General features: G+C 44.7%; 1 protein-coding gene across 1 annotated transcript in view; it reads left to right on the top strand.

The window, feature by feature from the left end:
* LOC139054137 (uncharacterized) overlaps positions 1-20,866 on the top strand; it is a 50,947-nt gene that overhangs the window by 28,585 nt on the left and 1,496 nt on the right. The window contains exons 12-16 of the mRNA XM_070530738.1: positions 4,401-4,540; positions 8,597-8,711; positions 8,775-8,935; positions 9,676-9,838; positions 14,231-14,409. Of these exons, the coding sequence (XP_070386839.1) occupies positions 4,401-4,540; positions 8,597-8,711; positions 8,775-8,935; positions 9,676-9,838; positions 14,231-14,409 (758 nt within the window). The remainder of the gene's footprint in view (positions 1-4,400; positions 4,541-8,596; positions 8,712-8,774; positions 8,936-9,675; positions 9,839-14,230; positions 14,410-20,866) is intronic.

Genomic DNA, 20,866 nt, shown 5'->3' on the forward strand with positions numbered 1-20,866 from the left:
AAGTTAATACAGTTGTTAGTAGCTGCCCTCGTGTTTGATGCCGGAAAATTAGATATTGTGGTAGGTCGCGGATAATTAAAACATATTTTTGCATTAACTGCCCCAGCAACTTTTACTTTATACGCCTGGATGCACGACAGAGCAGGAAGCAATTGAAAGAGAGGTTTACTTGGATCATTGTGTTTAGAAAAGGTAACTATTCGTAGCGCCCGTTTTTGAAGACCGGCGACAGGCTCTACATAGGTTGTGGACGTACTTCCCCAAGACGCTAAACAATAATAAAGGTGCCTTTGTATAAAAGCATAGTATCCGTAAACCTTCAGTATCAAAACACTGATGGACTTCTAACAATACATGACAACCATACGCCGATTCGGAACATACCTTACCAATTTGATATTTCCAATGCATATCCGATCCAAACCAAATACCTACATACTTGTAGCGGCATGCTCTGTTCAACTGGACATTATTCAAAAATATAGACACGGTGTCACAATTCATTTCCTTCCTCCTGGAATAGAAGACTACAAAACTGGCTTTGTCGATGTTAAGTGTGAGCTGATTCTGCGTGAACAGTTTCGCGACACGACCCACTTCTTGATTTATTTTGCCCTGCAGTTCTTCAGTAGTGTCCCCAACAAAAGATCAAGCCGTATTATCCGCGTGTAATAAAACTTCAGAGCACGTTAGCACCGAGGGAAGATCGTTGACGTATAGGGAGAAGAAGACGGGCCCAAGAACTGAGCCTTGCGGAACGCCCATCGAAACACTATGTGAGGCTGACATGAAGCTATTAATTACAACATACTGCTTCCACTCCGAGAGATAACTATTTATCAGATCTGTTATTCTTCCCCTAAAACCATAAGTATACAGTTTATGCAGTAATATTATATGACTAGCCGTATGAAATGCTTTTTTTCCAAGTCCAGAAAAACAACGGCAATTTTATTATCATGTAATGCTGTATTAATCAATTGTTTAAGTGCAAGGACGAAACCAATGCTGATTAGCACAAATAATATTATGTTTACCTAAAGATTCCTTCATGCGTGTACAAATTATTTTGTCAAACCAAGTATTATGCTCACAACAGATATTGGTCTATAGTTGCTGGGGGCAGAAAGACCTCCTTCCTTATAAATTGGTACTACCTTTGCTACTTCGAGGGCGTCAGGGTATTTTCCCGTTATGACGGCGTTCCGGCTGAGTCAATTGGTCGCTTTGAAGGGGTCATGCCAGCTTCTTGGCAACTCATTTCCACACCGTTCAGTACACGGATTTCATTTCTTTGGCACCGGAAAAGCGATGAGTAGTCATGCATAAGCTAGGAAAATCAAGTAAGTAACAATTCTCAGAATGTTTGTAGCATTTTTTTTAGGGAGACCCAACAAGTGAAGTGGGCGGTACCATAATTGTAAATAAACAATTATTTCTTGTGATGCAAGTTTACCTGAGATGTCTTTGTGTTTAAACATGCTTTCAAAGCATTTCAGATCATTTTACATAATTTTTAATGGGCCATTTTGGTACCATTTCTCGAACAAAAAAAGAACGAGGCCTTAGTGCTTAAGAGGCATTTTGAAAACATTGACCTAGGTTCACCAGCGAGGTCACTGTAAGTATTATTTGTTTTGAACACATATACACAATTAACAGGAAAGTGAAAACGAGGAGCAGGCTGGCAAAATGGCTAATGGTAACCAACAGTATTGCGATCCAAAGGTTAAAAACACCTCCTCCTTATTATATTATGGTATGTTATTGCTCTTTATTGCCCACTTTTACACACACTGCGCTTCGGGCGCTCCTGATTGCTCGCGAACATTACTGTGCAGGAACAGGAGGATAGCCACGGTTTATGGCACAGTGACGCTAGCGACGGGGGTATTACTTATTCGACCGAATTTATAACAGAATCATCACATTAGTTGCATGTTTGTAATGGAATGTAAGGGCATGTTGTAATGTTTAAGTTTACTTAAATTCGATCCTAAAAATTAACACATATTTTGCCGAAGGTATAGTTACTGAAGGCCTTCAGAAACAACCCAGGCGGCACGAACGCAGAAAGATTTGGACGATCAACAAATGTACATTTTTCGTGTTAAATCGTACGTTTCTACAACTTTCCGTACTATACGTACAAGTGGTTGTCTTCATAAGATTCATATCAGTTTCTTTCTAGCCATACAATGAAGTACATTATTTTTTAACGCAATATAATAGGTTCTCGAACTTGTGTGTAGGCGTTATTGTGAAGAACTCGGCCTATCATCCTGAGGACACTTTTTTTAACTTATCATCTTATTGTCCGTGAGAACACAAAGTTATGTTCGTGCACCACACAGATGTAAACTAATAGAGAGCAATATCAACTTAAAAAGGTGCTCTTTCTTAGTTTGCCTTAAATGTGCACCTGCGCTGAACAACGCCATGGTTTAAATTTTCTCATGGTTTTTCTTTTAGTTTGTTTTTTTTTGCATGAGATTGCTGGGATAAGACGAATGCATAATCTGTGTGCTTCTGCATAAAATTTAGTTTGAAGTGAGCACCTGTCCCGCGCATATCTTTTCTTGGTCCTCGTCTTTCTTGTGCAGTTCATTATGCATAAAAATTAACTTTAGCAAAACGGTTGCCGCAATATTTTCTAATGCATCTTCAACCTTCAAGTTTACTTAATCCTCTAAGGGCGTCAAATTAACACGGTTTCATGAGTACAAGTACATACTTAGTAGTTGTTTCCACCTATAACCACTCATGATCCAACGACATCAATTATACAACCAATAAGTACCTCAGGAAGCAGGCTACCCCCCTCCCTCAACCCCTCCCCCATTTTAGGAGCACCAAGACACACAAAACTCTATGAAGTCCCTGATACAGTCTGTGTTTGGGTATGCTGCTGCTGTTTGGTGTCCCCGCAAGCAACATGTAATTAATGCTTTAAAATTTGTTTTAAGGAAGGCAGTCCGAGCAGACTTTCAGCGCTATGACAGCGCGTTTTCTCTATCTACGGCCCTTGTCCTTCTAAAAATAACCTCCGTCTGTGAGCGCCGAGGTAAGCAGTAATTAAAAACGTTACACTACATCACCAATTCCTGTCTCCTGTCAAACATCTTTTTAACGTTCGCCAAGACATCAGCCTCGAATCCATCATAAGCTAATCAGTACACATACCGATATTTGCACGCGCTAAAACCTTCAAATTACTTTCTCAGCGGCGGTACTCGTTCTTTTCCGCTCGCTAACTTTGTATCGACATTTACGAACATGTAATCATGCTTTTAAGTGTTTTACTTTTTATCGTACTTGTTTCACTTTTGCTTGAGCTGTCTGTTTTTACACCTCCTTATTATTTTGGGAAAACACAGGGAAGGCGGGACATGGAAATTGGAGACAATGAGAAAAACAAGAACAAGGTAAAAGCGGGAGCCAACATTTCGACAAGTGTACTTGTTATTTCAAGGGCTTGACCAAGACGAAACCACTTGTACAGAGGTTGGCTTCCGCTTTTACTTTGTTCTCGTTTTGCTCATCGTCCTTTTTATATTGTTCTTTCTGTGTAAGCACTCCCATTCCTGGAATTGTTGTGTTAAAGGAGTAGTATGTAAAAATAAATAAAGGGTGCTAAGTTTGTCCCATGGCAACACACCTACCTTTAAGGTGTATAGTTGTTGAAAGTTTTTATTTTTTCGGCCGACTTTTTGTGGAAAGTAAGCATGAGCATAGCTAAGACAGACAACACAAAAACTGCACCAAAAGGAACTTTAAATAGCTCCGCTGTCAAGCTCTCGTGTCATATTTTTCAGTGCGCACTAGGTGGTCACAATTATAACACAGCCTGCAGCTACGACTTCCCTCATCACAGGCGTAGTCTGACCTCGCTGTCATGTACAACAAAATCTGTGCAGCCATAAAGGTAAATGTGTTAGTTGTGAGACAAACACTCTTAAAGACTAAAACATTTGAGATTGTACGAGCTTTTCTTCGCGTTGCCTTTTCAGCGGAGCAAACGCGTTTTTCGCTTGAGACGTTCTCGCATCAGTGGCCCTCAAACAGGGGTACGCGAAGGTATAGACACGAAGTAGTTCATCTCCCTGAAGCCACTTGCTTATATGGCTGCATGAGGAGGCAAAATTGGGACACGTATGACCTACTCTGTACTCGCAACACGCAGATTACGCATTTCCCGGAATCGGTGAAGGATCATGTTGTAACGCGACAGAAGCTCGCATCGTTCAATGGAAATGACGCGATGATAGTTTCTTTGATCATTCTTGCGTATGAATGAAACGAGCGTGACTCACGGCCGTGGCAGTGCCGGCACTCGCCTACTAGTAATCTTAACGACTACCACATCTAGTTTACACTAATGGCAATGGTTCCTCCTGCAGGTTCTACAACCAGTATCTGAAGTGCTATTCCCTCCTGATTCCTTGCTCCAGCCCGACCGACATAAAGTCAGCAATAATGAGGTTTTCACAAATACTGACGGAAGGCTACGAGGATAAGTGCAGGGGTGTCAACTTGACCGGTGAGTGGTGCCTCGGTGGCAGAGCTGAGAGAGCTATTAGTTCCTACGCTTGGTCTGATAGCAAAGACTGGCAAAGCTCAAGGAAAAAAGAAAATGAGCTCAACAGCCCCATAGCCTTTACCTGTCTCTCTCTGTCTCTCTCTCCTCTTCCTCCTTAAGTTATCAACACGGAAAAGGTTAGAATTTTCACAAGGGCAAATGTTCGAAGCAAAACAAAAATATTGGCAAAGACAGAAAGCAATAGCTCAATGGAATAAATGAAAAATATTCGCCGGAAGGTATGCGACATTCAGTTGGACAATGCCACAAAAAATGCTTAAGTCGTATTATAACTGCTCAAAAAAAAAAGAAAGAAGAGAGAACGACGTCACCAAATTAAGAGTTCGATAGAAAGACGGAAGAAAGAAGAAAAACGCCCATCTGCTGTGTTTTGGCTGCACGTTAAAGAACCTCATGTGGTCAAAATTAATCAGGAGTCCCCTAATACGACGTGTCTAATAATCACATCGTGGTTTTGGCATGTAAAACCCCAAAATTTAATCTCATTTTAATTTAGGCACGTCATAAATGTTGCCTTTTTCCGCCGACAACGAACTCCTCTTAATATATGCTCCCTTTGGTAGTAAAAACTACCTGAAATGTTCGTTTTCCTATAGAGCAATAACGCAATGGAATAAATTTTCTTATGCTGAAGCTTTACAGCCTTCTCTGAATTTGCTTATACCTCTCAAATAGTGATGATTAGGTTGTGGCACGTTTTGCTCGTTTTCCCGGATGCGTGTTGCTGCACTTATGCGCTATGGTTCTCTGACACTACCTGTAGTTCTTTCTCCTTTTTCCGAAAGAGTCGAAGTCAGGCGGCCGTTACTTAAGACCGAGAAAATCCCCCTTCGAGATTGCAGTACGTACCTACAACAAAAAAAGAAAAAGGAAGAAAAAAGAAACACGTTAGGATAACGTATAGCAAGACGTCATTAGCGGTACGCTACTGTGTGTTATCTGATTGCAAAATTTAGCACCGAGATCCGCAATAAAACAAAACTTGGCCTAGTCAATGTTACAGTGATAGAAGGGAAAGAATCGCCCAAGTTTCTCTAGCGCTACCACAACGCTCCCCTGTATTCAAAGTCAGGTTGGAATTCACAATATGCGTGCCTCGGAAACTTTCTTGGTACCGTGTCCGCTACAGGAAAAATTCACTGACCATTACGATACACCCTAATGCGAAATTTGAGTGCAGCTCTATACGTGTTTTCACTTCGTGATATATTGGCTGGCGCGGACAATCCATCTCGTGCGGCACACTGCAAACGCAGCGAAGTGTGGCACGACTGCCTCGCTAATTGGGAGATCGCGAGAGGCAGTGCGCGGGTGAGGCGTGGGCGTGATTCACAGCAGCCGCCGCAGAGAGAATTCCGCTCATGCAGGGTTTTGTTTCCATATATGGCGTCGGCTGGCGCGCTTGTGGCATACCATCGGTGAACAGACGACTGCGCGCTACTCTGGCGCCATCTCGTAGAGGTCGTCGCCGCAGAGCCCCTCTTGCGCGACTCTACGCTTTTCTTCTCACGCTTTCACCATGCCCTCCTCCTCCGCTTTCGGCCTCGCGCTCTCTTCATTATCGCTGTCTTTCATACCCCGCTGCGCTCCGCGTTCGCTCTTGTATCTTTCGATGCCCTCGTTCGCTCGGTTACGCCTAGGGCCGACACTGAAGGACGACGCTGAGGGACGCCGACCCTAAACGCAGGAACGCGCGCCTAAGAGCTGCGCTCTAAAACAACGCTTTATGCAAGCGCACGTGCAGAAACACATTGTTTGCTGAAATCGTATCTCTAGCTCGCCGTTTTAAATATTTTCCATATTTCGACAGCTACACTTCCAAATAAACAAAACCAACAAGTCGGCAAGCGCGCCTCCTTCCATTCGTTTGTCAGACGGTGTCGCTATAAGTTATTTTTATAACAATAGCCAATAGCCCAGAAGCAGGCGCTGCGTCGAGCGCTAATTTTTCTACTGGCACTTGTCAACGCTGAAGAAATTGTTTGTTGTTGTTGTTGTTTTAATTATCTTACTCGTGGAGGCGATTGCCTACAGTCGTTCGTTTACGTGTCACGGCACTCCACAATCCACAGTATTGGACAAAGCAGAAGCAACAGTCAACAAAGCTTGCATTTCTACTAAATATAAGAAATAGATAAACTTAATGTAGAAATGATGATGACCAGGATTATACTTATATAAAATACTATATGAAAATCGGCGGTTCTCACTCTACGTTTACATTCCATTCAATTTCTCAGCGAGAAAATACGTTAAAATTCTGCTTTAGGCACATTATAGCTTGAAACAATAACTCGAATCACAACCCTTATCCCCCTCCACTTGTTCATAACATTGAGCTTTAAGTGCGAAATTTCGCTATGCCACAGATAAGATATTCACGTTAACCTGTGATAAAACGACATTAATAATGTCAGTCGTCGATATACCGAATAAAAAAGTTTGTCTCATATAATGGGGCTAGCTCTCGAATATTTCGTGGTGGAAGATGAATTGTGCTTGCTTCAGGAACTAAACAACAAAACATTCCTTTTTTTTCACAGTTAGGAAAGACTTGCGTGTTCACCCAGCTTTAGCTTAGTTCCGGTGCGGCCCCGTGAAAAGGTGAAAGTGACAGAGCGACTTGCAAAAGCGATGTTTATTCTGACTAGCCGCCATGGCAGCTCGGTATTTGTTCACTCAGTGTTTGGCTGCTGATCTCGAAGTCGCAGGTATGATTCCCGTTCGCAGTGGCCGCGTGTCGATGGAGGCGAAATGCAAAAACGCTCGCGTACTTCGATTTAGGCGCAAGTTGAAGGGCCTAAGATGGTCAAAATTATTTTAACGCGATAGCGTTAAGGAGCTCGTGTCGCAGAAAAGCCGGTGTCGTCGGCGTCGGGTGTCGGCGTCGGCGGCGTTGACCGTGAGCGATAAATCACGGCAGGCGCTTCATAAATAAAAAGCAACTTCCAAGATTGGCCCGGCGGGAATCGAACCCAGGTCTCCGGAGTGTGAGACGGAGACGCTACCACTCAGCCACGAGTTCGATGCTTCCAAGCGGTGCAAACGCGCCTCTAGTGAATGCGGTGTTGCCTTCGAAACCAGCCGTGGAAAGTTATACTGCGGTGTATATCGGTAATTATGAACATGTAACGTACAGAAGTCACAATTACACGAGTTGCGAAGTGCGTTTCCGCTGCATTTCTTTTGCGCTTTCCGCACACGCAGAGCCATCTTGCGGCAAACACAGAAGACCCCCTCCTCTCAATGTACGGCGCTGCCCCGACAGGAGGCGCGCCGCGCGCGCATTGGGACCGCTGCCAGGCGCGTCGCGGGACTCCCTCTCCCCTGACGACGCTTCGCCGGGCTCCCGGTTTAGATTACTATCTATCTCTCTGCCCGTGCCGATCACGACGTTTGGCTGGCGTAGATCGTTTCCCCTCCGAGACACCGAGTTCTTTGGTTCGTTTCGTTCGCTCAGGCGCACGTTTCGTTGTCGCGCCGAACGCTGCGTTGCTCGACGTTCACCGCGTGATAGGTGGGCGCTAAGTCCGATGCGGGGCGCATCGTAAGTGATTGCTGTGCCGTAGCGCATTGTCTTATACCCCTTGGCGGGTCGACGGGAACGCTGTCGCGTCCCACTCTTGAAGGCGAAGCTTAAGCGTCCTCCAATTTTTTTGTAGCACTCCGCTCTACAGCGTCTCTGAAAGCCTCAGAGTTGTTTGAGACGCCAAACCACATGAATCTATCATTCTTCTAACTATTATACTGAGATGAGTCATTGAAGCAAACGGTCAAGGCACGAGCTTCAATGCAGCATTGGCCCGCGGTGGGCCTGCTCCCCATCACACGTAACCAAAGCTTTCTTAGCGCTCAACATTGAATTCTTAGCGCTTGGTATTGAACTCTGGTTTGAGGATTTCTTTTTGCAAATATCCTTTTGTATTCGTTCTGCTCTATGCTTTTGGTAGACAATCAAATTGCCTTCGCTAAAGAAATTATTCCTCTTTTTTGCAGACACTTGTGACAAGTTGGTTTTGATAAAGAACTTCTTCTCTTGCGGTCTGACGTACTACCAGTCGTACAACGAGTTCGGCTCAACGTACCTTATTAGTCAACCACACGTTTGCAAGTACGTCGCACGCGTCATGATTTTTGAGCCCGTTCAGACTCCTGTATGTGTCCATGTTTACAGGCTTTTGGAAGATTTTCACAACTGCAGCTATGAATCTGTATTCAAGAACAGACCGAACTGCAAGGAGACTGCGGCGTTGTTTGATAACATCAAGAGGGTCAGGGACTATGTGACCAAGGTGTTCAACCGCAAGCACAAATCAGATTGCAAAGTTCCTGCAGGTGACGTCCATTCGACCATTGTCTTACTCACATCCTTTCTAATATCAATTCCTCGGTCGCCAACCGCGAGGGAACCGATAATTAATGCTACAAAATTCAAGTTCAGAGAACCATGACCACGAATGAGTAACACTTCGCTGCGTGATTTCGTCGCAGGTTGGAGGAACTTGTGGCGTGAAGGTGAATTCATCTTCTACCATTAACATACCCCCCCCCCCCCCCCCGCCATACGACAGGGACAAGCAAAATAATACAGGCTACAGTGGCGCTGTTGCAGATGAGTCATTAGCATCTGGCCCAATTTCCTATGCTAATAAGTGAAGGCTAACTGCCCGGCACTAATCCTTAAGTGTGTGCGAACATGTGGCGTTTTCGTGCGTAAATATAGGGCTATTTACGAAAGGCAGTGGCTTTCGCGTCAGCGCATGCAAGGAACTATAGGAACTATAGATTGCAAATTTTATCTACTTGGCACCCGGTGGGCACCGGAGTTTTTCGTGAGGACCAAACCGCTACAGTATTTTGAGACACTCTCGATGTCTACCTGTCATCTGTTGGTGAACTATAAAAACGTACGGCGCCAAGCACGAAGTACGAAAGCAGGTCTACGACTGACAGTTAGCAGTGTGTGTTGTCTTGTTCTTGTGTTATGCGTTTTGCCCTGCTCCCACGTATGTCCAAAAAACACGCTCTGGTTCGATTCTCATCTTTATTTCGCTGTATTTTCTGTGACTGCCCAGACAAGGACAAGCGGCGCGTCTACTTGGGACTGGAGCGGCAGACCACGTGCGATCAATTCAAGGCCATCAAGAAGCTCGTGCTGTGTGGCGTTACCTTCCACAGGATGCTTGTGTCTCTCGACAATGGAACGCATCTGAAGGAAAACCGAACAGAAGTCTGCCCGTAAGCCACCCGTGAAATACAAAGTTGTGCCATCGCCTGCACCACGGACACGGGATTTTTTAAAGATATACTTAGGGGAACGTTGCACTGGAGCAGAGGCTTTTAAATGCGCTCTGTGCAGTCAATTCATTTCAGTTCATTCCATTGATTCCACCTTAAAGGCCCGCAGGCATAAATTGGAAGGAGGGGGAGGGGGGCGTCGTGAATACAGCAGTACATGTAGATTAGCAGGATTCACACTTTACAGCGTACCGCATGTATTTTAGCGAAACTTTCACAATGTGCAAATGCCACGTAGCATGACAGAACAAAATTAATGTTGTGTGCGGTCACTTGGAGTTACTCAAATTATTTTTTGCATTCCTCCTAATTACATAATTAGCCTTAATTAGTTAATTACCTCCTCAAATATTATCATTGCATGAAAAGTGTAAATGAGAGAAATGTAGAGCAACATGAGAAACTCCCGATCCAGCTTTCTGTTTCTCAATATGTGATATCCTCCTGAGACCCCGCTATGGGGATTTGTCCAATATATTGGACATTCAGATATGAGGCAGTACCCCTGTGACAAGGCTTTCATAAAACCACGCTGTCCAACTTATTGGACACCTGCTTGCGCCATCTATGAAGCATTGATGAAAATACATCGTTCAAATTCCCACCAAAACAGTTCCACAATGGCGGCATTCAGCAGCGCAGCGTGTTACGGCAGCTGCCGGAGAAGTGAGCACTGTTTCTCGTATTTCTACCTGCTTTTAGGGCATATCTTTGATATTATATTAAAGTTAATGCAACAGTGTACGCGCAGAATACGAAATTTAAACTGTTCACGCGCTTATTTTTTTTAACGCTTCCTTTGATTTTGCGTGTCTATTACGTTGGACGCTAGGACTCAACCCGGTTATTTTGACCGTACTTTTGCGATGACCTTGTTATGAACAGCAGGCGAGTACTGTAGGCATTTACCGGCTTGTGGACGAAATCGCGTCTCTTTTTTTTTCTTTAGGGGACCGGCCGCGCGTGTCTGATGAATTAGGCCGATATCTTTTCTTTTTAAAATCCATGGCTTGGACCCGCAAGGCACCAGCTGTCGTAGGTGTTCTCGTAATGAAAAAATATATCGATATCCCTCTACCAGGTATTGTTCGCATGTACGTCAACATGGGTGGTGTTGACAAGGCAGACCGAATGATAAGTTACTACAGGATAAAAGCACGCGTGAACAAGTGGACAATCAGAGCCATCTTTCACCTCTTAAACATTGCCCTCAACAATTCCTGGGTGCAGTACACGCGGGGTATGCGCTCCCTAAAGAAACAGATGAAAGAAATACTCAAATATACGCATTTTCGCCAATCTGTTGCTGAGACTCTCGTGGCTCAAGGGAAGAAGCAGGATGAAACGGAGAGTGAGAACGAAGCCGAGTGGCATCCCTCATCAAAGCAGGCTGGACTGTCCCCTCGAGAATCCCAAGAACAGACCGCTACCCACTGCTCAATGCTGGCATACACTGCTAACACTGCCTGTTGCAGACTACTGGGCTGCGACAAGAAAACAAAGTTCTTTTGCATCAAATGTCGGCTCTTCTGCTGCATCACCAAAGACAAAAAGATGTTTTGAAATTGCCCACAGGAAGTGAACACAAGAACAAAATTTTTGTTGAGCAGAGGAATGCTCTTTTTATGTACTTTATTCACTACTTTGCCTTTCGAGTTATTAAAATATTTTTGCACACGAGTTTGAGCGCAATATCTGCAGTACGTCATTACGTGCGCGATGGGCGAAAAAAGACAGGGTAGCATCCCAGTGTCCAATATATTGGACATTGCGCTGAGCTGAAACTATCAGGGCTATTGAAAAAATATTTAACACTTTTCATCTTCATAAGCCTTCTGATTTATTCTGAAACTTTGGGGAAAATCTGTGCACCCAAATGCATCCCCTGTCTCAGGAGGATATATAAAAGTGTTTTTCCAAACATGAAAGCCCGCGAATGCACGAAAAATTACCACGCGACTGGCCGCTTGCGGCACTGTGCGTGTATTCGCGGGCTTCTTTCACGTTCGGTAAAAACTTTACGTAGGGCGTATCGAGCAACATAAAGCTCTATCGGGAGCTTATGTTGCTCTACATTTTATCGCTGACACATCGATAGGACCGAATAGTGTAAAGATTGTATTAAGAAAAAACCAGCCAAAAAAAGACGGCACACAGTTTTTTCTCATCTACAATGCACCAACTAGCTGAACAACGTGCTTTAGTGTAAAGGTTCTTTCACTTTATTTATTCTTATTTATTATCATTCGTCCTGCCAAGTGGCGAATCTTGGGAATCGTAAGGGACACAAACTTCTTGCAAGCGTGTTTGTATCATCAATAGCCTATTTTATGTCCACTGCAGGAGGAAGGCTCCTGTCCTGCGCCAACGGATTCCAACTAGCGCCTGCGAATTTCTTAATTTCATCACCCCACGTAGTCTTCTACCGTCCTCGACTGTGCTTGGCTTCTCTTTGCACCTATTCTGTGACCCTAATGGATGGTCCACCGGTTATCTAACCTACGCATTACATGACCTGCCCAGCTTCATTTTTTTTTTTGTCTTAATGGCAACTAGAATATCGGCTATCCCCGTTTGCTCTCTCATCCACACCGCTCTCTTCTTGTCTCTTAACGATACGCCTAACATTCTTCGTTCCATCGCTCTTTGCGCGGTCCTTAACTTTTTTCCAAGCTTATTTGTCAGTGTCCAAGTTTCTGCCCCATATGTTAACACCGGTAGAATGCACTGATTGTACACCTTTCTTATATAATGGTAAGCTTCCAGTCAGTATCTGACAATGTCTGCCGTATGCGCTCCAACCTATTTTTGCTATTCGGTAAATTTGTTTCTCATGATTAGGGTCCCCTGTGAGCAATTGACCAAGGTAAACGTACTGCTTCACAGACTCTAGAGGCTGACTGGTGATGCTGAGCTCTTGCTACCTTATCCGGCTATTGATCATTATCTTTATCTTCTGCATATTAATCTTCAACCCCACTCTTACTCCCACTCACTCTAACCCCACTCACTCTGTTAAGATCCTAAAACATTTGTTGTAACTCGTCCCCAGTGTTGCTGAACAGCACAATGTCATCCGCAAATGGAAGGTTGCTGACATATTCGCCGTTGTTCCTCACTCCTAAGCCTTCCTAGTTTAATAGGTTGAATACTTCTTCCAAGCACGCAGTAACTAGCATAAGAGAGATTGTGTCCTTTTCTCTGACCCCTTTCTTTATAGGTATATTCCTAATTTGCTGTAGCATGTTTGTGGAAGAAAGGACATTCGTGTTTAATTAAAGGGTGAATGAATATTTTCATAATTAATATTTTACTTCAGAACTTTATGCCCGCAAACATTGTCCACGTGGTCAAATAATACGCTGGACAAATGTAGTTTCGAAAGCTGGTGTGGTTGAAGACAAAATTGTGATAACTTAATTCTGGGTGGCTTGTACAGGGCAATCAAAGTCTCCGAAGTAATTTTTCTAGGCAGCTCAAAAAGGAGGGAAATGGAGCTGTGAAATAGTTTGGCCAGCACGTATGAGCCGTGCTGCGGAGCACAAGAACCGTCGGTCAGAATTTTCAGGAAAGCGAACATAAACCACAATTCGATCTTACTGCAGTCGCTAGGCGAGACCGAGTTATCCCGTTTCGGTCATGCGTGCTGTGCGAGTTACCGCCCTGGGGTACCTGGTGTCGGCTTTAGTGAGGATAACATACGCACACCATTTATGCCTCGCAAGCAAATAAAATGAATCTATGCGAGAGCAGTAAGTTCTTTACGGAATTTTCAGCTACGTGCTAGTCTAACTGGCAGACCGTAATATCTCGCAAAAGCAAGGGGCACAGCATTCGATCTGTTGAAACTTTCTGTCGGCAACGTCGATTCTTAAGCTTGGGGACTGCGTTTTCGTAGGGGTTCAACGTCTCTGCAATTTTTTTACTATTAAAGTTAAATCCACCGAGTAGCTACATATTAACTCTTGTAAATACTCCGAGGAAATATTCTACTACACACAGCAGGGAATCTGAAAAATCACTCTTACGGTTGTTTGTGCTTCTTGCGTGTCAGTTGAATAGCCACTTCATTATTCTGATGTTATAAAACGCTCTTGAAAAATTCTTCCACGAGGAGGAAATCCATGAAGCGATGCCCTCTGATGGGTAAGAATTTTCGCAAATTCATTAAATAGTGTTGCATGTACGCATTAGGCCTGTATATATGTGCGCAGACTGGGGGAATAGCCGCCGGTGCTGCGACGTCATTTTGGGAATAGTACACGACTACGCATTGCGCATCGAAATCACAGCAATGCGTGTCTTCTTTTCTTCTTCTTCTCTTCTTTTAAGGCTGGTGAAGGAAATGAAATACTGCATGTATTCAGCGACACACGACTCCGGCTGCTCAGATGCCCTTTTTCTCAACACTGAGATATCTGTTCTAAAGAAGCACTTGCTCATGGAGTTCGAAGACACATGCAATGCTCTACCCTCTAGTGAAGATCAGGAATTCAAGGTGTACCGTCAAGGTAAGAAATGCTCATACAAATCCATCCCTCTTATAGGCGAGTCTTCAAATTTAAGCTGCGAGTATTTAAGGGGCGTGCGAGTATTTTAGGCATTTCGAATCCGAATCGAAGTCTTTGCTATTCGATTGGACAATGCACTGCTATAAATTGTCGAATATTCGTGTTTGTTTGAATATAAGGGAGAACTACACTTAGTGGACACTCGGAGGAGAAATAAGAACGGAAACGAGGGCGAATTGCTTGGCTCCAGGATAGCCCACGGATACTGCAAAAAGACGCCAGCTACTCAGCGAACGCCATGAGCGGCGACCCCAATAACTTCCAGTCATTGATAAGAACGACACGTATTTAGGCAGTCCGTGAGCTTGTATTTGTTGAGGCAAAGCATTCTTCAAGCGAAGGCTCCTTTGGCCTTGCTCAACGGGGTTCGCCGTGGGTCGGTGCTGCTGCGGTTTTTCGCCACACTGTAAACGGAAATAACTCCGAGGTGGGAGTATAACGCTTGTCCTCTAGCGACCCCCCGGTTCGGAGTTTATTATGCTCCGTATGATCGGAGTAGAATTTTTACTCCGTGTGAGCGGAATTTTTGCGTGGAATTATGGGAGTTATTTTTTCTATCTTTTCTTTTTTGCTTTGCAATGGACGGAGTTTTTTCGAGGTGCAACGGGAGTATAAAAAGAGGCATCGCGTGAGTTTGCGCGAACATCTTTACATACAGAGGCTGCTGGTCAAATTCCGAAATATGCACACGATACCGCATCAAATTCGACGAAACAAGTCAATGAAAGCACATATATCATGACATACATAAACATTTCAGAAACGCCCAATGTTGAAAGACATCCCACGTACACGCGATACTCGGGAAGCAACGGTGCCAGTATATATATAGCCACGATACTGTGTGCCTCGAAACCGTCTAGGGAGCAGCTGTGCTGTTTTCAGAATTACCACTCACATGCTCGTTCATACGAAATGTGCCTCTCTGATATTAACAGAATACCTTAATCAACACAACACTGTTAATTCAGAATAGTGAGAGAAAAAAATTGATGGCGTAAATTTTCACAATTAGCATGCCATTCTATGAGTGCTGGAGCGACTTCGCACACTGCCGGCGATCGCGGCCAAAAAGTAGTGCGTTAGTTACAGTAAGCAAGAAAAATGTAAGTGCATCTGCTTCATAGCAAAATTAAATTTTTGAGATACAGTGGTAGCGTAGCAACAAATTATTACGTGTGAGCATGACCCGCAGCAGCCGACGTAACACCGAAAATGCGCAGTCATACATATTACACACCGCACTACTTGCTCCGCGTCCAAGCAATATCTCTCGGTTGTGAATAGGAGCTACATCGCTGATCTCTCGAGTGAATCCTTGAACTCGGAGCCAGCAGGCATGCGTCTAAATCAGTGTCTCGGATAGAGCGTAATGTTAATGCAATATCGGAAGCAACGACGTGACCAAAACCTATATGCGCGATAACAATTCGATGCACATCGCTCAATAGGAAGCTTTATTTACGGTACGCATACATATGTCCTACCGTTTTTCGGGTGATAATATCCGTTCGCAGATACATAAAATCAGTTGCTTGCACACCGATCTTCCTCAGTGGCAACACAGCACTGCAATGAACTTGGAGTACGCCATTCATGTGCGACTAGCACGGACGTCGTCGCTCGAACAGTGGCTGCTGTTGCCATTGGTACGCGGTCCTTTCAAACATTACACCGGAGGTTGTCAGCATGTACCCAAAAGGACATAAAAGTCGTATTTCCCGTAGTGAAGAACACAAGCCAGGGTCACGCAGCACGAAAACACAGTCAGAACCTGAGCCGACATCAAAAGCCAGTGAGCAGCTTCGAGGTATACCTAAGCCTTTTTCCGCACTTGAAAATGTTGCTCTTGCATTCATCGTTGTCAGCAAAGTGATCAGAGCTAACGTACTTGAAGCTGAGAAACAGCGAGCTTCAGGCATGCCTATAACACTTTCTGGAAGGAAATACGGGGAACAAATTGACGAAACGCTGTCACGGAACGACACTTCACAAATGTAAACAAACCGTCAACCATGAGCACTGCCGACTCCGCCGAATGCGCCCGGTCGCTGACGAGGCGCAGAGCCTCATGGGAAGCGCCACGTGACCAACCTCTTTCGGCGGAGAGGAGTTTTTTAACACTCCATGTCGGAGTTTCACGGGAGAACAAGATTTTTAAGCGGAGTAAAATCGCGTCATGTCACCCTAGTACTCCCACAGCTAGCTAGCGGAGTGAAACGAGGGAATGGCGCTGTTTTGCTCCCATACATCGGAGTAAATATCTGAGGAGGGGAGGTTTCAGGGCACATCACCTGTTAAAAACTCCCAGGTGGGTTTATTTTCGTTTACAGTGGCAAGAAACTAAAACGTTTGCGTATTGGTGCGTCAGGTATATGCATTACGCTTTATGTCAGAACACGTTTAACGCAAGATGTCGCTCATTAAAAAAATTCCGGCCGAACACACCTCCTGGTGAATGTCGGCGTTAATGCGATTGACATTAAAACAATGTAGCGACATACCGTATTGCTACCGCAGGCACACGAAGTGGCAATATCGCTGCCGACCCCATTTCCAAATGATACCAGGACAAAGCATATCTTGTTGCAATCATTGGACGCCAGCTGAAGCTCCGTAATATCCCTAGTATCCTGGCTGCGACTTCATTGCAGTGGCTCTCCATCAACCGGCCGCGCTGGACGCGGTGGTGTCTGCTGCGGATGGGACGCTATGGCTTTAGTATATTTAGGGCTACATATCCCTTATGTCACCTTGGCTCATTCATTGCTTGAGATAGGCAAAAAAATGGCACATACAAATATCACATAACGTGGTGCCGTAGTTGACTGCTCGGGGACATACCCAGTGGCACATACTCAGTGACCCAAGTTGGCTACCGGTCCAGACAGCAGCCAGCAGCAACTATACTATTCGGGTACATGCTCTGTCGCCTAAAACAGCAGCCACCACATGTCTGGACCAAGCTAGTAGACAAGTGGGGTCACTGGGTGAAAGAAGTTAGCTACAAATATACCGCAAACTTCCCAAAGAATGCTGATCGACTTATAGATCACCTGCCCGATGATGGGATTTAAACTAGGGTCCTCCAGGGCTGCAGCCCACTGCCTTACCATTAGGCCACACACACAAACATGCCACGAGAGAAAACCTTACTACATCTTCCGTCGTTCAAGTTAGCGCTCTGAGACGTTTGGCGAGTCGGTCCTGTCGCCCAGAAGCGATCTGCTTGCCTCGTGTCATAGCGCGCCATTTTCCCCCATCCTTTCCTTGGGGCAGCTAGCACTTGGAGATGCCATGTTGGATTGCACCGCCTTCGGGATCGGTCTATAGGTCGGTGACAGAAAGCGCGGCGTCGCATGTTGCGCGAACACTGCTGCGTCCGCGGACGGCTTTCTGCAACAATGAAGGGAATCTAGGGGGACAAAAGCGGCACACAAGTAAGAGCGCTCCTAAAGAAGTCCCGTATTTTCATGCGCGTTAGTTTAAGTTGTCCTACTTACAACCACACGCACAAAAAAAAAGAAAACAAACCGCATGCGCAAATAAATGTTAAATGTGTCTCATGTTTCCGCTTTTCTTTTAGTACACCGTCGCATGTGGAAACTACGCTGATTCTTTCCGGTGTCTGTTATAAGAAACCAAAAGCCCTCTTAAACGCTGCGGGAATTTTTGGCGCAGTAATACGCGCGCAGAAGCTTCCCCACCGCAGCTTTCCTTTCATTGTCATAGGCATTTGTCCGCGAGTATGTACAGCAGAGGAGCGAGACATGCGCTTGTGACGATGTTCACGCACAGCCACGTGTCTTGGTGCCATGCCTCTGCTGGACTGCGAGGTGCAGCCGTGCATAAGCCGCAGGTAACGCCGACGCTTTAATAACACGGGGGTTGAAAAAAAAAACGACAGGCATAGTATGGTGCGAGCCAGTACTTGAATTATCATCTTCGTTGGTTTTCTAAACATTACTTTTTTTCATTTTTACTTGACAGATCTTATCGTGGTTGCATTTCGCTAAAATGGTGTGCAGCGTTGCAGTATTAGACTCCGCTCTTTCAAAAGAACACAGCACTGTACGTGCATGTGGTGCTGTTCTCTTGTTTCATTGCTGTCATTGTCGAGGTGCACCAGATAACTGTAACAACTAGTTTATGACTTACATGCTCCTCACTTGACAGGACGTCCAATTGTCTAAGATCACTGCATGCACATGTACAATACTGTAAACAAGCCTTATTAACCAGACGCACTCCAAACGTTTTTATTTCACTGGCTTTAGAACTGAGAAAATATACGGCATTCGATTCAACGTTCGGATGTCGTCTTTATCAAATATTTACATTCGATCTGATTCAGGAAACTTACCACTCAAACACCCCCTTTTCACAAAATAAGAAAGTAAATCGAATAGGCAGGAGACGATACAGCAGATAGGTGATGTTTATGTGTGGCTGTATTATTTGGTAAGCAAGCCCAGCTGCACCGAGTTTATTAACTAGAAAGTAGGAGGCATCTGCTGTCGAAGCTGGGCCCATTCTATCCGGCTACAATAATTTCAGTCAGATAACTTCACCAAGCAGGCGTACCGCGTGATTCGGGGCTCGCATGAGCCCGTAACGCGCAGGAAGGCGGGAGGGAGGTTTGCTGGCAATATTATCATCCGTAATGCACCATGGGTGGTTTGTCTGCAGGATTGCTTGAATCGATTGGTTGGGTACAAATTTATCCAGCAGGATGGTCTATCGGGGAAATAGGTATGAAGGGCTTAACCAGGGTGAAAAACCGAAAAGAAAAATCTAATCCAAAATATTTTTAGCTTGTCCGCAGCAACAAGTTGGGTTTATCAAAGCGGCGTTTTCGAATGGTGGAGTTGGGGGATGGGAGGGTAACTACTTAACCATATATGATGATTTCAAGTAGCTAACCTGACTCTCCCAAGCTACTGGGCGTGAGTCACCCACCAATGTGGCTTAGTGTATGGTGTTCTGCTGCTGAGCATGAGATTACGGTTTCGAATCCGGGCCTCATTTGGATGGGGGCGAAATGCAAAACTGCTCGCATATTTCGGAGCAATTTAAAGAGCTCCAGGAGGTCGCAATTAATTCGGAGCCCTCCACTGCGGCGTCCTTCATAAATCGCTGTGCAGTTCCAGGACCGTTGAGCCCCACAATCATTTTCTTTTTTTTTCGTTAAACTAGGTGTGAGTGACACTGGACTGGAAACAGTCTGCGATATGTGAGTACGGCTGGAAGCAGTTGCTATGCATAGTTTCCATGGGCATCGTCCACTGCATAACAGTCGCAGCTTTACCTTCTTAGTCGGTCCCGGTTAAAATTTAAAAAAAAGTATTTTATACCCATTGAAATGGAAGAGAGAATTTCTGCATGGATCTCTCTTTTTTTCACAATGAGGGAAACTCAGCATGAAGATTCACATTGGATGTATTCAAAATGCGCACTAGCTGAGGAAATACACCGCGTCGCAGCAAGGTGTCTGATATAGTGCACTTCCTACTCTGGCGGAATGCAAACACCCCCAACTATATGCGATGTCTCTCTTTGCTGAAGCGTAAAATTAGAACGTAAAACTCTGTAGGCCACCCCAACAACAAATACATCAACATTCATAGCAACAGGCCAATGGTAATGATGTTCTTGCACGCGCTGTAGCCGAAATGGTCCACATATGTCTCTATCCCTAATATATGCTAACAGCATATAGCGAAGCCGGTTGAAGAGCCCCAAGTAACGAGTCTACTAGCTCGCCATTGGAAGTAGGACGGCTGGCTGCGCGATCATGCATGGCGTCTACACAGCGCAACAGCTCGTACATCGAGATGTGATCCCGTATTCATCTTTGCGTCTTCATTGCATGTTGTGTAGTGGGAAGGTAATTTCTAAAAAATCTTCCTTTACCCAGATGCAATAGTTCCATATAAAAATTTGTTGCACATTGCCTGAAGAGGCACATAGTAAATGTACGCAACTTCGCCAGTTCAAGGCTTGCTGCAACATTTATGAATTCGACCCATATTTACTTAATGCTCTTGTAAACACGCCGAATAAATATTACCCTCCTGTGCGCCGTATTCGCTCGTCTGATCACTCGTTATGTGGCTTTATTGAATTGCTCCTTCACAGCTCAGCTGGTACAAAATACTCTTGAAAATTTAAAAATTAGTGGCCGAGAAGAACCATGAAGCCACGGCTTCTCGCGCGGAAAGCGTGAATAAAGGTTGAGCCAAACATTCTATTTTTAAACCTTCACGTGGCTGTTTCCAAAGCCAACCGTGAGGAGCAGGTGCTGAGTGTGTTGCCGTGCTGTAAAACGAGGGTAGTAGTAATAAATTTTGGGATGCACCATTGTTTGGAGCCTAATGTTGTCCTCTGCAACTTTCCG

Source organism: Dermacentor albipictus, chromosome 1 (assembly GCF_038994185.2).
Source record: "Dermacentor albipictus isolate Rhodes 1998 colony chromosome 1, USDA_Dalb.pri_finalv2, whole genome shotgun sequence".
NCBI classification, from domain to species: domain Eukaryota; kingdom Metazoa; phylum Arthropoda; class Arachnida; order Ixodida; family Ixodidae; genus Dermacentor; species Dermacentor albipictus.